General features: G+C 41.4%; 1 protein-coding gene across 3 annotated transcripts in view; it reads left to right on the forward strand.

The window, feature by feature from the left end:
• Window positions 1–16,997, forward strand: part of TTBK1 (tau tubulin kinase 1) — a 102,691-nt gene that overhangs the window by 31,863 nt on the left and 53,831 nt on the right. For 2 of the 3 annotated variants that reach the window (XM_076334822.1, XM_076334823.1), the window contains 3 exons: window positions 12,395–12,460; window positions 13,992–14,084; window positions 14,779–14,904. In XM_076334822.1, the coding sequence (XP_076190937.1) occupies window positions 12,395–12,460; window positions 13,992–14,084; window positions 14,779–14,904 (285 nt within the window). Of the gene's footprint in view, window positions 1–8,138; window positions 8,159–12,394; window positions 12,461–13,991; window positions 14,085–14,778; window positions 14,905–16,997 lie in introns of those variants that run through there. The other variant, XM_076334824.1, reaches the window with a different exon arrangement.

A 16,997-nucleotide genomic window follows, 5' to 3' on the forward strand; every position in this document is an offset into this window, starting at 1 on the left:
TTATGTTACCTGTGTTAGTTGGTGCTGATCACTTACCCATCAGTAGTGACTGTCTCATCGCCTGCTCCAAGGAGAGCTTCATACATTCAAGCCAATCCTGTGCAAACGCACCTCTTTGCCGTCCCAGTCCTTCTTTCCATTCATTGCACCACTCAAGCCATGTGAGCTGTCCCGCCAAGTCTCTGTAATCCCAGTGAGATCGTAGTTTTGCAACAGCACATGGACCACTAACTCCTCCTGTTTGTTTCACGTGTGTAGGTGTTTGTGGACAGGCACTTGAGGTGGGCCACCAGTTGTGCTGCTTTTCCAGGGGAGGCATGAGAGCTTCTATCATCCTCTCCCAGGGCACCTCCTCACAGCCTCCGTTCTTCCACTTCTCTTCAAGTTACGGTAATCATCTCTCATTGTACCTGCTTTAAGCCCTCCTCACTAGGTTAGCAAGCCTAGATGCAAAGCCTTCACAAAGATGCTCTTGCCACGCTGTCAGGTGGGTCCCTTCTTTCACCAACAGTGCTTTTTCCTCGAAGAGGGACCCATGGTCATAGAAGCCAAAGCCCTGTCTTTGATAGCTAGGTGTTGACTTGCAGGATGCATCCACTTCTACCTAAGTCTTTCCCACTCACTGGCAGGATTTAGGAGGACAGCACCTGGGCCCCTATGCCCCCAGATCTGTAGTCACTCTTAGTATACTCAAGGTCACCCCTTGAAAAACAGGTGCTTTTGGTGCTCCTATGAATGAGCAGCAAGGGTTAATAGTCAGAGGGCCACACAAACCTTGGCAATCTGTCCTTATCATCCCATATCCAGGCCCCCAACAAGCCACAAAGCTCTTGAGACATCAAGTCAGGCCAGTAGATGGGGCTTCCATTTCCTGCAGGAAGAAGTCTTCAGTGACCGTCACTCACCTTTTGCTTCTTGGTATGGACATTTGGTTCAGGCTCAGCTGGCTCCCCTGACAGGTCTTGTTCCTCCCCACCAGTTTCCCAGGTTACTAAATCTATTCTGCAACTGCAGATCTGCATGTGGAGCAGGAGCCTCCCTTCTGCTAGCTTCCCTCCTCTTGGAAGTCTCCATCTGTTGCTCCTTTGAGGATGACTGCTAGTTGTCCCTTTTTCCTTGCATTGCAGGGTTCATGATCTTTACTTTCAGAGGCTCTGTGAAGATTCTACTGATCTGTTGTTCACCCTCCCTGATGCTACACAGTCTGCTTGCCTCCTTTCCCACCTCACCACAGCTCCTTCACCTGGCAGCTCCGCACCTCAACCAGAGTACTTCTCTTAGAAATGAGGCCACTGCAGAGGCATCAGGTGCTCTCTGCAGCCCAATGTGGATGGCCACATCCTTCCTTTGGGGCTTTTTCTGGCTTGAAGCCTCCAATGTGCTAGATAGTTGCATCAGCCCATGCTGGGTACCAGGCCTTGTGGCCCATCACCACCATCGTTGCAGCCTCAGTCAGGCCCACACCATCCTGAGCAAAGTTTCCGGGCCCCTTCACACCCTTGTTTTGCGAACTGCTGTCACAACAGCTACAGGTCTGTTAGTTGTCTGTTTACTGTGCTGCTTATAAATATCATAAATAGAGGAAAAAATTAAATCAAAATTTTCATGCTTTTCATGCCAAAGTTTTTGTTAAACATCAAGAATCTCACAGTTAAACTTTGATCTAAAGGAAATCAGTTCTGAATTTGGCTGATCTCAAAGCTTTCTTGTCTCATGATATGAAAAATAATGCAACAGGAGAGGGGAAACTGAAAACACAACTTTGACCAGGTTGTATCATAAAGTTCTTTTTGTGTGCAGGTCTTTAAGAGTTTGTTGCCTCTTTAAAAGGACAACTGTAATTGCCACCGCCCAAATGAGAGAGCAACATTATCTTTTGCAGTGTAATTTCTTGAAGTGTGGACTTTCTCAGGGGCTGATGTTTTTGAAAATTCAGGTGTACTATGTGGACTAGGTTGCCCTTGTCTATATGCACAAATGCTGCAGAGAACTCTGTTGGTGATACACTACTTTCCCTTAGAAAAGGGAAGACTTTTCCTAATTACATCCCAGCTAGCCATATTTCTACTGATTTTGTTCTTTAGGAGAGTTTCAAGTATTCATTCTGGTGCGTGGGGTCTGAACCAACATTATACGTTTTAAAAATTAGTATTGCACGTGCCAGATTAAACAGAATGCAAGGGGACTGCATCTGCCCAACTACATGTACTCTACCTGTAGGATATCCAGAAGCACCTTCTTTAGGACTGGAGACAGGTTACCAGATGAGATGCATCGAGCCAGTGATGCAATCGTTATGGTCCATATGGAATAGGATGAGGAAAGCTACAAAACCTTTTTTAGTGCCTTTATACAAATCTAGATAAGATAACAGTTGATGATGCATAAGATACCAGCCATCCAGTTTCAAAGAAGGTATTGCAGATCTAAACAGTATTCAGAAGACAGTAATGACAAACCCACGTGAAGAGGGATCGAAAAGATTGTGATTATAACCTGAGCAAGAAGATGAATAAAAGGAGTTTTCTAAAGTCTAAAATACTATAAAGTCTTGAGAAGTGAATGAGAGCGCCTCTGTTCTCTCTGGTTACATAGGAATAAGATATTCAGTGAAATAGCTCATAAATTTAAACCAATAAAGGGATGCATTTATTCATGAGGCATCACTTGCTGCCACAGGTAGTCAGCGTGCATTGGGAAGAGTAATACAGCACATGCGTGCAGGTCAGAGACTGGTCTAAATAGCAGCAATGGGACAGAGTGTGCTGTGGTAAAGGTAAGGGCCAGCTATAGAAAATAGGGGGGGGCTATAAACTGGCAGGTGAAATTCTGTGTAGGTAAAAGGTGATGCTCATGGTGTGTGTTTGGGGGCAGGGGGAGAACAGTTCTAATTTCACATATATGATAGCGGCCTCTGAGCTGACAGGTATCACTGATAAGTGAGACCTTGATATTATGGAATAGCTTCATGAAAACATGGGTTTGATACTCAACAGCTTTCAAGAAGGTGCTCAAACATTAGAAGTCATCAGGAAAGGAATACAGGACAAATCAGAGATCACTGTTGTGACCCTTGATGAGGTGGGGGTAGCTTTTCAGAGTTCTCATAGGATACCTGAGAGAAAACTTTAGACTGATCTGAGGTGGACTGAGTGTTTATTGGCCTTGTTCTTGCAAAGAGCCTTTCTCTTTTTGTTGGTCATAGCGTGATGCTAGCAGCAGTTGTGGGTATAGGCCATCTCTGCCATCTACTATTAAAAGAGCTTGCTTTAGGGTTCTTTACTTTTTAACCCCTCTCTTCTGAGATTTTTGCAGTGACTTCACTTTGTGGTTGCATGTGGGCAAACTAGCCCAGCAGCAGGAAAATGGGTAAATATAAAATCTGTTCAGAAACATTTAAAAAATGGAGGCAAAAGAAAGAACTGGTGGTCTCTTCCATATCAGTGGTCTTCCTGCAGAACATTTGCACCCCATCTTTGCCTTGTTGGAGAATAAAATTGGGAAGTATAAGTAGCTTGGGGGCAGTGTTGTCTTCGACCAGTCTGACCTTTGTCCAGACTACTGATATATAGGAAGCAGTTTTTCCTTCCCTTAATACCTGAAGCAATCCCATTGCCTAATGCAAGGTCAATGTCCTTGTTTTTCAAGTTTACATTCTGCACCCTCCCACACCCCACAATACCTTTTTCTCTGTGGGATCTTCCCAGGATTCATGCTATTGTATAATTTTAGTGGCAAGGAAGCATAGTTTTTTATATGGTTATGCTGATGTGTTACATACTTTTGTTATCAGCACGAGGATTCCCATCCAAGTGGGTTTGAAGTGGGAAGTAGTTCAAGCCATGTTTTTCTGAGAACATGTGTTTCTCAGTCATGGAAGGCTTGGAGATCTGCTTGAGAAGAGATGGCTTATGGAGGGTATCTCTTAGTTCAGCTCCAGTTAATAAAAAAAAAAGTCCATTTTGGTGTGAATCCCAAAACCTTCCTTAACAAATTCGATATTACAGGATTCAGAGAGCTTTTTTAGGGATTTAACTATTATTTCCTCTAGATGCAACCTTCTGCCATGGTTCAGATAGAGACATGAGCAGTTTTATTCACTGTGATGTCCTGGTTGTACAACCCACGTTTACCATGCAGCAGTATAAGCAGTCAATATTGATGCACGTCTTAGGACAACAGAGCTAAGCAACTGGGGAATGAACTGAAAAGTTGGGTTTTTTAAATTTGTGGAAGTATCTTCTATAGAGAGCACAGAAGTCAAAATTTTCATCTTGCATTAATTTTTACAGCAGAGAGCTGAACTAGCAGAACGTGTTTGATATGGAGAACTAAGGCTGAGAAGAAAATTTGAATTTGGAGGGGAAAATAGACATAAGCATTGTTATACAGATAATATGATTAACAACATATGCTTGTATAGTGGAGGTGTTCTGAGTCATGAAGGTCTTCCGTGCTAATGTAGGTCAGGTTTTGGACAATAACTCCTTGATCATTACTGGTCTTTGTTCAGGTCTGCTAGTTTTGTCACTAACGCACAGTACAGAAAGCATTATACTTTTCCTCTCTCTGTGACACCCTGCCTTCAGAAACATATTCCCTGTGGCTCCACAAATATTAATTGAAAGTGGTCGAGGGTTTAGCAGCTTGGTCTTAATTATTTATTTGAAAATAGAGGAGAGGCTATGTTTTTCCTGGAGTCTCTCTCCCGTTGCAGGATCTGACACTGGGCTGTTAGGCTCAGCAAGCATTTTTTTAGCTTAGTCAGCTGCAGCCCATTGATTAGACCTCGATCTCCTCATGGCTCAGACTGCACTGCAGTAGTTTGCAGTGCCTTGCTGAAGATACTGTACATGTGCAAGGGCAGCTCTGTGAGTCAGTGGGCAGAAAGATGTTGTAGGCAGGACAGTGCATAGCCTGTTTAGATGAGCATGGTGAAGGCTGCAGAAATGTGTTAGCTAATTGAGAAAAAGGTATTTATTTTCCAAATGTCTGTGCATAGTGTGAAAAATAAACTTTGCTGCAGTGAACAAGGTATTAGAAGAGGAGAGTTTGGTATGTTTTTCTACTAAGAAGTTTGCCCCCCACTTGAAAATAAGCTATAAAATAACACAAAGGATATTAACTCCTACATCCAAAGACCCCAAATATTCAAACATAGAAGCCCAGTAGCTTTTATACTTACTTTGTACTTGAAATATATGTAAAGCTGTAATGTTATGTAGGAGATGAACATTTTGCAGTAGAATAAACAGATATGTGGAGCTGTAGTACTCAGAGTACTATATTAGCTTAGGAAGGGATATAATTTTTGTCTCAAGTTTTGTATTGTAAAAAGGTAATCGGAGAAAAGGCTGAAAGCACAGCATAGTCACATTGGTTCACACAGAGATGGGGAAAAGGAAAAAAATGGACCTATGTCTTTAAAAATATTGCACATTTAATATATTATAGAAATGCTATTTCTGTGGGAATGGGTTAGTTATAAAACAGATCATCATACAAATTACGTAAAGGTTCTCGTTGTTACTTTCACTGTTGGAGTAGCAAATTTGGACTTGAGAAGGGAGTTCGTGTTCTGGCTTAAAACATTACAACTACAGAAAGCCAGTACAGTTGAAATTAAATGTATGAAAAGCAGACTAGCTGATGGATTTGAAAATCTATTAGCAAGCAGGAAGTCTTGTGTCTTGTTATAACTAGCTGTTTCTCTGCTTTCCTCCCCTGGAAGCCCTGATTCAGTGATGGTGACCTCAGATCATCTACATCAGGTTGTTGGTGGTTTTATTTTATGTAGCATCTCTCTGGTTAGAGCTCTTGTGCTACAAGGGTGAGGGAAAAGGAAGGACAACTCAGGCTCAAATCCCATATATGCCTGCAGGGAACTAAGATCCCATTTTCCATTTCTGAGTGCCTTTACTGCCAAGCTGCAGGGGGGATACGGTACATCTGAATGTGTCATTCCTTCTGGTCGATGCTGTTCCACTTGAAACTCTGATTATTCTTCCCACTGGACTACAGAGAGAGGAACAGAAAACTATTACTGTGTCCAGTGGTGAGGGAACAGGGGTTTTACTCCCTGGGCAAATGAATGTTGAGTTGGATTGCAGGTCAAGTCTCCCCTCCATCAGGTAAGTGCATTTGCTGCCAGGTTACAGAGTGCCTGTCATACACTTTCTCTTGGTAATAAATATTCAATTATTCTGTGCAAAAGGGATTTTTTCCAACATGGATGTTCTTAGACTTGCATCTCAGAGTACCCTGTGGCTTAGGGGTGAGGGTGTACTTTGGAAGGAGGGAGGTGTGGTTTTCATGTCTGTCCAAGGGGTGGAGAGATTTGAACTTAGCTCTGCTGCATCTCAGTGATTGCCACGACTGTCTTTTGTCGTCTTGCTTTTGGTAGAAAAGGACCGTCTTCTCCATCTGACTCCAGGAAAGCATTATGAGCTGTAAATCCCAAATGAGATGTGACTAACACTCTACAACACTCTCCGAAACATTTCCATTTCAGTTGGTTCCCGATCTGTGTTACAGCACATGAAAAACTTACCTATCTTACTTAGCAGTCCCCATGCTTTCCATGGGGATATTCTGTGCTCCTTGTTCCCCTATGGGACCATGCATGTAAGAAACAAGTGCAGCTCTGAGGCCAAAATTCTCTTGTTAAAAATCGAATGATAATTGCATAATAGGATTACAGCTGGAATAAGCTTTTGATTAAAAAAAAATGTTCATTTTTAGCCCTGTTTCTAATGTGAGAAAGGCATCCTCATCTCCAGCACAAGTTCTGGCCCAGGAATCGCATGATGAGATGGTTGGCGCATGCTATTCAGAAAGACAAAATTATTACCTTGGTCTTTTCTGATGTTAAAATCCATTGGAAATTTTGAATTCTCCTAAAGTAAAGAAGGAAAGATGGTATTTTAACTCATCTCCTTCTGGTCTTTTGCATTGGAAAGAATAGTAGGAGACTATTAAGTAACTTTCTCAAAACTAAATTTCGTGCAAAATCTATGGAATTCTTAGAACTTGCACATTTTTAGGGAAGAGAAATACTGAGACTCAAATAGGAAACTCCATTGGGTTGATTGCTTTTGATTACTTGATTTCTGTTCGAATAAGTATCTCTCAGCGGAGGTCTTTCCTCAGCTCATTGAATTGAGTTTTAAGGTTATATAATATATTATAATATTAGCTCTTGCCTGTGATCAGGGTGGCCCTCATGTTTCCATACTGTGCAATTCACATCTTAAGATACAGTGACTGCTCACATGGCCTAAAAGCGGCACTGACTTTCATTCTGCTTTCTTTCAAGCCACCATGCTGCATCCCACCACAGCCAGCGGAGACCCCGCTATTTCTAGGTGGAGCACTGCAGCAATCATCAGGGAAGGGGAAGATGCCTGAAGTTGGCAGCTGTGAAGCCCGTAAAGTTGGCAAGCCAGTGATTGTATGGAGATTGCTGGTGAGAAAGCAAGGTGGTGGTTGCAGAAAAAGCCAAATATCTTAGGTGGGAACCCATGACAATTCAAATGGGGAAGGGGACTTCTCTGTTCATTTTTAGAAACTTAAGCGCTAATGTTGGAACTTGCTCTGGGTGAAAAGAGCAAGGGATGAGAAAGAGCAAATCCCCTTGCTGGTTATTAGATCAGTTTGACTGGAGGAGGAAGGGAGGTGTAGGTATCAGATAATTTTAGGAAGGAAGATGATGGTAGAACCATACAACTGACCTGTGGTTAGGCTGCATGCATCTCTGCTCTCAACTTTGTTTTTTTTATACTGTTAGGTGTGATATGTGAGCAGGGGGAAGTTAGTCTCTAGAGGGACCCCTCTCACCACTTTACAGAGCACTCACAAACCACACAGCCTCACTCAACTCTGTGTCTAAATGAAACTAAATACAGCATGGGCCAACAGCCCTGGGGAGGATGCTGGGAGATGGCAACAGCTGAACAAGAGACCCAGGTTTCTGGAGGGATACAATATTGAATTGTTTTTTAATTCATTTCTGTTTAATTTTTTTCTCATTTTGTTGTTTTTTATCATGTTTTTCTTTGGGTTTCTCTCTGTTTTACAGTTCTTTTGGGCTCTTCTTTTGAGGCTGTGTTTGATGCGTTGGCTTCCCATCCGCTGCTCGTAACCATCTCTGCTATGAGTTGTGAGTGAGCCATCACCATGCTTCTGGGTTTTCATTTTGTTTTGTGCTTTTGTTATATATGGAAGTCCGAATTACACCCGGTTTTCTTTTTTCCCCTCATGATATATTTGTTTTTCAGCAGGATCGTGACAGCTACCTAAATGTGATGCAGAGGCCTAGAACACTTGGGATTCTGCCTGAGGGGCTGGCAGACATTTGGGTGGTGATTTTGTCACTTCTGTGGTTTCAGAGGCAAGGGGAGGGGAGTTCTCTCATCTTACGTTTTTGGCTCCAGCTTCCTCTATTAAATTTCTGACTCCCCATTGGGATAAAATATGCTGCTGTCATTAATGATTCTACAAAATGCTGCTGTTTAAATTAGCAAGTCAAAATGCATATAAGAGGTGCAGAATTTGTCTCCATAGAAGAGGTGGAGATGCATATCCCTGCATCTCCCCTGTGAGCCTAACTGGTGGAAGCAGGAGATTCCTAGAAGTCTCAGAGATACTTCCTTTTAGTTCAGCTAAAGCTTCCTTTCACTTTTCTTTCTTATCACAACTTTTCCAACAAGTCATTTCAATCCAAGATACATCTCCAAGTGCTTCCCAAGATCTGTGGCATTTCCTCTCTCCCCTTACCACCTTCTCTTCGATCTGCACTAACTTTCTTTTCATTTTCTTACTGCTGGAAATCCTTTTCCTGTTTCCAGGAGAGGTGGGTTAATGATCCTAGATAACAGCAGGCCTGCCAGGGGCAAAGGTGGTGGATCTTGTGAGGTGTTTGCACAGGCTTCCAGAAAGTTGGGGAGGAACCAGCGGTCACGTTCCATGAGAGTACCACAGGCATAAGAAACGGCAGGAGGAAAGTACTGACATCCAAATACAAGTTTTTAGGAAGGAAGCTGGAAACCGGGACATTCAAAATACCAATCTAGGGACCAGTGAGGCAAGAGAAAAAATTTTAATCTCTATGTGTGAATGTGGTGTAACGAGCAGGGATTCAGATTAATGAGGAAATACGAGCACTCTTGAAATAAAGGGAGCATATACAGGGAAGACAGACTTAATGTTAATCAAAAGGGAGACACTGTTGGCACTTAAAATACAAATGATCATGAGTGTTTGAACTGGAGAATGATGAAAAGCTGATGGGTGCAAAAGAGCACAATTTGGAACAATGCATCCACCACTTTGTACAGGATTTTGTCACCTAATTCTGTCTTTGTCTGTGAGGTAGTGTACATGGCTAATATACTGAAAGGAACACAGAGTATAATTTTTGCTCTGTGGTAGTGATCTAATGTATTTTCCCAAGCTAAAACTCATTTTAAACCAAGCTTCTAACACAATGCAGTATACTTTATATCTCTGTCATCTCCCTGACAGCTCTGTGTAATAAATTACTTTAGCTTTGTGCTAGACACAATCTGAATGCAGGAAGAGATATACTTTACCCTGAGTAACATTTTTGATAGTAATACTGATGTGGAAAAATTGAAAAATAAATCATGTATGGTTTAAAATTGTATTTCAACTTGCTAGCTTATTACCTTCTTACCATTTTTGGGATTCAAATCGGTTGGGTTATATATGATTCCATAGTCTGAAGCTCCTAAGTGTTAGAATTTCAGTTCTGTGTCAAATGTGGATCAGTCTGGACAGCAAGGATGCTTTATCCAGGCTCTTTTCCACCACTGGGCAATGCAGTGGTGGGATGAAATTTATTAACTGGAAGAAATGAAGTGTGTAAGGAAATAATCTGGAAAATTAATGTTGATGAATTCAGAAGAAAAGTCAGTAACAGTTGGGTGTACAGCATGTGCTACAATAAATGCTCAGGCAGGAGCTGTTTGTTTGGATGAAAAACAAGGTATCTCCACAGCCATGGAAATATTTGATTGCAGTGATTAGTGATACAATCAAAAGGCATGACTAATTGCCTTGTGACTGGCAGGGCAGTCAAATATGGTTAAAAGAGGTGAAACCGTTATGAGAAAAAGATGCTGTTAACACAGTTAGCATCTGCCTATTTTGTTCAAAGCTCTAAATGTCCTGTCAAAACAATTGCAAAGTCTTGCTCAGTTGTAGTGCTCTCCCTTTGCTGAGGTATCACATGAGAGAGGGCTGGAGAGAGAGCCCTTCGGGTTCAGCTGCAGGACTGGCTTGGTGAACTGTTTCATGTTGGCTGTGGGACAGATGCACAGTTAAAAGATGGCTGGGCTTTTGGTTTTCTTCTGAAAGAGGAGGGGAATACATTTGCAAACTGCCTAAAGTTGGTTTCAGAATAGATCTAATTAAACACTGCAAAGATAACCTGTGTGCCAGAAATAGTAAGTATTGATCTAAAAAGATTTTCAGAGACATTGCCAACCATACTGAAACCAGCACATGTGGTACTTGGTTCAGTACATACACAGTTGATAAGTGAAGACATTGAAGTAGGGAAAGAACATGGAAAAACTCCCATGGACTGCAAACATTGAACAATATTTGTTCTGAAAACATTACGGGTTACACACTAGAATTGTTCACAATACACTCTTATTTTATGGCTCATGAAAAGTATCCAAACACACTAGCTTCCACTCATAATGGAAAAGAAGAATGTCCTCTTGCTTTTGAATATGTAGAGGACATTTACGGTGATGGCTGATTCCAACAGATGTATTCCAGTGGCCAGTATTCTGCTTTTCAGGAACTCATATCAGTGAACTCACTGGAATTCTGAAAAATATTTTGCAGTCATTTGTCAGTGGGAATCCTAAATGTATGCTCCAGGAGGAATGAGGTACATGATCATGAATATAATATCTCAACTATTACCTGCTGCTAAATAAGCAGCTTATAGCTCAGGCTGGTGTACTGCAAGATTAAATGCTGCATTAAGTGCATGGGATATGCATACAGGTTCTCCTTGTGGAGCATTTGATTAACGTAAAGGAGTTGTAAGAGACTTTTAGCTTTTTTTTTGCTTGGAGTCACTATAACTTAAGAGCTGTATTATACACCATTCAGGTGTGTGTTAGTGGCACAGTGTTGGTGAACTTGTTTAAAAAACGTTTAAAGTTTTATTCTTTCTGAGAGTATTGAAACTCAGAGCAACTTCCCTGTACCCAAAAGGAAGCAATTGAATTGTACGTATTTAAACTGACAGAAGGGTGGCCTAGAATAAAAGTATAGAGTTTTAGGCTTAGTTCTGAACGCATAGGCACAGCTGAAAGAACAAACATGAATCAACTGACCTAAGTGGGACAAGTTACCCAATTAGAGTTGTTATTAATGTGCTCAAATTTCTGCAAGAGTAGGATTTTAATTATGAGTATGTTTAGTTCTTTGCCCAGGCTTAGCCTTATGATGGAAGATGTCTGGGCCTGAACCTGGTTTTGCCACATGAATTTTGAAAGCACTGCTGTTAACTCTCGTGCTTCTAGCTAAGCTGAAAGGATTTGGTGGATGTCCTTATTTAAATGCAATTTTTTCAGAACAATGACATCTTCAGTAAGTGAACTCACATGGTCTAATATTCTTGTGGAGGCAGCAGTGGAAAGAGTTGGAAGTGTTGCTCAGCCCCCAGAACAGAGAAAGCTTCCAGCTTGGCAATATAGTCACAGGAGGACTGCCTTCTTCCCAAGGCCGCTATATCAAGCCTTCACTTCCTGAGGACACGAAGAACAAGAGAATCAGAGAAAGAGAAAATAAAGATACATGGTGTAGGATACACTGGGAAGAATCAGGAAAAAAGCAAGAACTCTGAAAGTCAGAGGTTCTTAATTTGTTTAAGTCTTACAGAGGATGTTGACAACCAGTGTCAGCAAACATGTATGGTCATCTGCCCTGGGTCAGAGTAGGGGATCCCTGTTCTTGTCCTGACCAGGCTGCCCTCAGGCTTTGCTTAGCTCATGTTATTCATGACTCAGTTCTGCACTTGCACTTCTTTACTAGCTTTTCCCTTGACCTGGAGTTTAAAAAAGAAAATATGATCTTGGATAATGTTCTTAGCTCCATGCCTAGACTATTACTATTCTAACCTATCACTGTAACCACCTTGCCCTCTCTGTAAAATAAGCTTTTCTAGAAATGCAGAATTGGAGAATGCTGTCTGTTTAGCTGGCTGCTAGAGCAGATGAAAGCACTAAGAGCTTTGTATCCCTTGGGTACATACAAAATAACAGTACAGACAAGAAGTTCTCAGGAGTTAGCTGCGCAGGGGATTTAGTAATCTGCTCTATCTCTGAGATTTTCTGTTGTCTCCCTTCAGCCTCGCAATGTTGCTGGTTTTCGAGGAACAGTCCGCTACGCTTCGGTGAATGCACACAAAAACCGAGTGAGTATTTTTGGGTTATAAGGAGTTAACAGCAAGGTTATTTCTCCTCAGAAACCTGTTTTTAGGAGCAGAGGAATAAGACGCTTGAGTTCTGGTTTGTTACCTACAGAAGTTAGTATATCAGATGAATTCCATTAGGTGGTCAAGGCTGTTGACTGTAAAATCAAAATTATGATTCAGTTATTGGACCCTCTCTAGTTGGCAGCCTTAATAATTGTAATTATTGCATTATCAGACACTTTTTAAGGGGGGGAAAAAACCCACACTAAAGTGGAAATCAGGTTAAGCACCAGGCTGCTTGCTGCTAGTTTCTAGCAGAACTTGGCTGTGAATTACCAAGTGCCAAGTCCCCAAATCCATTCTCTACCTGGAATTTTTAATATTAACATCAAGCCGTCAGGTGAAGAGCCACCTAGTGAAACCTAGGTTTATTTTTCCCTGAAAAGAGCCATTATTTACATAGTGTCTGGCCTGTTTCATTCTAAACACTTCCAGAAGTCTCATCCAACATTCTTCTCAAAACACGCATTTGTCCTATTTCAGTAATGTTCCTGTGTAGACCATAAACCGTAAGTCCGCTGGTTCTGCTGCTAAGTGCTTGCCAGATGGAAACTATCAGCCCTCCTGCATTACCTCCAGGTTTCTGGCCTACGTGGGATGAGTCTGTAGGATGACCTGTGACATATGAGGAAGTTCCAAGTTTTTTAGGGAAAAAAGTTACTGTCTGCAGAAGGTGGAAAGTGTGAGGGGATGGCGGTTGGATGCCATCATGAATTCATTCTATTTCCTGGGAGACACTGAGAAACCTGAGGTATAATTTTTGGAAGAGCTGAATAGTGCCAGCTGTAACTGGCATCAGCTGAAGGTATATTTAGACACAAAAATTGCTGTAGAATGCATGCTATTCTGAAAAATCATGTTCTAGACATTGGATGTTGAGCATCAAAAATGACTTCATGTGCTTTGACAATTTCAGCCTTAATCCCCATGTTTCACTTTCCCATTTGCTAGGCCAGGACAAGAGTGGTATGTGGAAATATTATAAATCTGTAAATTGTTGTGGTGCTTGATGATGAGTGTTTTGCAAAAGCCCTTGAGTAAATGCTGTCTTGTCTAAAGAGTTTGAATTATATTTAGCTTAAAAATAATAATAAACTTTCTACACACAGTTTGGTTTTTTTTTAATCTAGGTTATTCCACATCCCATTAATAAATATTCTACTCCTGTATACGCTGAGGGCGAGTCCTACGGAAAACTTGTGCTTTGTTGTATAGATAAAAACTCTTTCCTAATATATTCACAAAAAGGAAAACAAATGAGGTTATTCGGGTGACTGTATTGACATTGCCAAGTTTAATAAATGCTTGATTTTGCATCTTTAGTCTTTAATCTGGCTTCTTTAATCATTGAATGGGAAGTATGACTTCTCTTCCTGCTGTTTTAAAATGAGGTAGCCTGTCTGGAGAGCACACCTGGACTACTGAGCAGCATGGAACTTTGCTCCTCAGTCTTCGTCTCTCTTTTCTCCAGGAGATGGGTAGACATGATGATCTGTGGTCCCTCTTCTACATGTTGGTGGAGTTTGCAGTTGGTCAGCTTCCATGGCGAAAGATCAAAGATAAGGTAGGAAGCCTAGTGTCTGTGCTTAAGATAGGGTGCTACATTTTCATTATTATGACTCATTATTCCTCGTGCAGCTCAGTGCAGTAAGATCTGATGAAAAGCAGGCTCTGGCTTTACTTCAGCAAAAAGCTGCAAGATGCTAACCTGCTTTTGTGTGTTCTGACTCACAGTGTGGAGCTTGTCTTATTGGAGTAGCTAGACATTTTCTTATGCATGTTGTTAATCATATTTGATCAAGCGACTTTGGCTTTGTTCTTGCAAAGCAAACAACAAAAGTGGAAAAGCTGAGCTGTCCTTTGACAAATAAACAGAGCCTTTAGAAAGGCGGGAGGATAATGCTTTGCCATGCCAAACAAGCCAAATGGGAATTGCAACTGGAAAGTTAAACAGACTAAAGATAACTGTTCATGTTGTCTTGGAAATACTTTGTGCTAGAGAATAAAATCCATAGAAAGAAATAGGTCACCCGTGCAGAAGGCTCTGCTAAAGGGACAACTTCTGAAGAGTGTTTCCAGCTCAGGATTCCCCTTTGCCAGGGACACCAAATGGGAGAATTGTGTAGACAGTGCTGGGTCTAAGAAGATGCCATGTTCCAGGAATGATAAGACGAGATGGTATTCCAGGAATGATAAGACTGTATGAATATGAAGCAATAGAAGAGATTCTTGGCTCTGAGATATTTTCTTTTTTCCAGGAGCAGGTTGGCATGATAAAAGAAAAGTATGAACACCGAATGCTGCTAAAACACATGCCTTCAGAGTTCCACCTTTTTCTGGATCATATTGCAAGCCTAGATTACTTCACCAAGCCAGACTATCAGGTAGGAGCCTTTCTTTGTTACCAATCTGATGCATGGCAGTCTGGATTGGCATTTGGATTTTCTAACATTTCCATGCACGTGTTCATATCTGGCTGAGGAATACCTTTCCTAGGACCAGGAGAAAAAGGTTGGACTGTACAGTTCTTCAACATCTCAAAAGTTTTTTTTTCTTCTCCTTCCACCACCCTGTCCAAAATAATCCTGTACTCCAGACCAGAAAGCTCTTCCCAAACAACAGAGTACTTTTGGCTTTCATTAAAACACAAAAGTTTTGAGATACTCCAAATGTGACGGAATTTTAGCACAGCTTGCCAAAGTCTGCAGAGAGCCTATGCCAACAGCTCAACAGTGCACACCAACCCCTTTGTTTTCTTGCAGACTCATATGGGCCTTAGCTATTATCTCTTTCTTTAATATTCGTCTTAACATATATTTTTTCTCCCATTCACTGTTTGCTGTCAGCATATATGTCATCAGTTACAGTAGCTCAAATAACACAATATAGCTGAGGCAACTTGATTCTGTGTCCCTTTTTTATCACAGTGGTTTTCTCTGTACATTAAAGCCAGAGTGATGAAAACATTTTATTAGCAGATCTGTGCAGTCTTACATGAGTGCCTGCTCCTGTTGATAGTGCATCAAATGAGTGGGAAAATGGTAGGAGGGTGTTCCAGCAAACTCTCTCCAACAGTGCTTTTGTATTTTAGCCGCATACGTGTTTCAGCATAGCAACCACAACTTTTTAAAAAAGAAAAAAAAAAGGCAAATACTTTCTGGATAGTACAGTGGAAAAATAACATTTGCCACTAAGATGGAGGGCTATACAGGAATGGAGGTAGACTGAGGAGATGCTGAGGAGATGTTTAGCCTGGAGAAAAAAAGTCAAAGAGGGGATCTGATTGCTGTCTTCCACTGCCTCAAGGACAGTTGTGGGGAGAATAGGTTGTGGGGAGAATAGAGGCAGACTTTTCTCAGAGGCAGCAAGGGAAATTGTGACTAAATCTAGGGGGGAAAAAATCAGAATGAGGGTTCTTAAGTACAGAACAGGTACCTAGAGAAGCTGTGGAATTTCCATCCTCGGGGATTTCCAAAAGTCAACTGGATGAGGAACCTGATTTGACTTTGCAGTTAGCCCTGGTTTGAGCAGATGGTTGGATTAGGGATCTCCAAAGCTCCTTGTGAACCTACATCCTCCTATATTCTATTCCAGTTTAAAATAATTGTGTCCTAACTGAAAAGCCATCCTTGAGATGGAAATGGAAGAAGATGTTTCCAAAAAATTTTAGTGCAGTACAAATCACGAACAGCTCTTTCACAGTACGGGATTTGTCTGAAGCTGTGAATTGCCTCTTTGCCTTCAGTTTCTTGCAGGTGCAGCTCTGGGAAGAAGCCTCCAAAAGGGAACTCCCCACAAAAGTCTGGCACCTGCAGCTTGCCACCAAACAGTGATTCTTCTAGCTTGACTTGGAGGCCTATTCCAGCCAGCAAATTCTCCAAACATCTCAGCTCCAGAGATGTCTTTATATTGATTTATCTGGATTTATTACTGTGAAAGATTAAAAAGTATATCAGGTGGCATCTGAATTTGTCACCAGTACCAGACCCTCAGGGAAATTAAGGAAATTGGGGAAGTATGTCTACTAATATATAAAGTCATGGTTTATTTAAAAATTGGAATGATAAGATTAGAAATAAGGAAACAGAATAAAACATATATGAATACAATTTTAAGTTACAGTTCACCATTTCCCTTCTTAGCTCTTTAATATATTTCAATTTAAGATGTATGCTAATCACCAGGTGAGGATTATGACTGAATGCTGTCCTGTAGCTGGACGGGTTTGGTGTTTCATATAGCTACCCAGCTCCAGTCGACCTCCAAGTTCTCCTCTTTGAGAAAAATTATGATGAAAGGGCAGCATCACTGGGCTGGAGAAAAGGTTTGTCTGGCCTAGTAGCATGTCCCCAACAGTGTTGGCTGTGGGAAGATTATAAAAGAATGAGCATTCACTTGAATGGAAGCATGACACTTCCCCAGAAAACTCTCAAAGCTCGAGGATCAAGGATCCTTGAGGCTCAAGAATCTCCTAAAC

The sequence above is a fragment of the Aptenodytes patagonicus genome, chromosome 3 (assembly GCF_965638725.1).
Source record: "Aptenodytes patagonicus chromosome 3, bAptPat1.pri.cur, whole genome shotgun sequence".
In the NCBI taxonomy this organism is placed as follows: domain Eukaryota; kingdom Metazoa; phylum Chordata; class Aves; order Sphenisciformes; family Spheniscidae; genus Aptenodytes; species Aptenodytes patagonicus.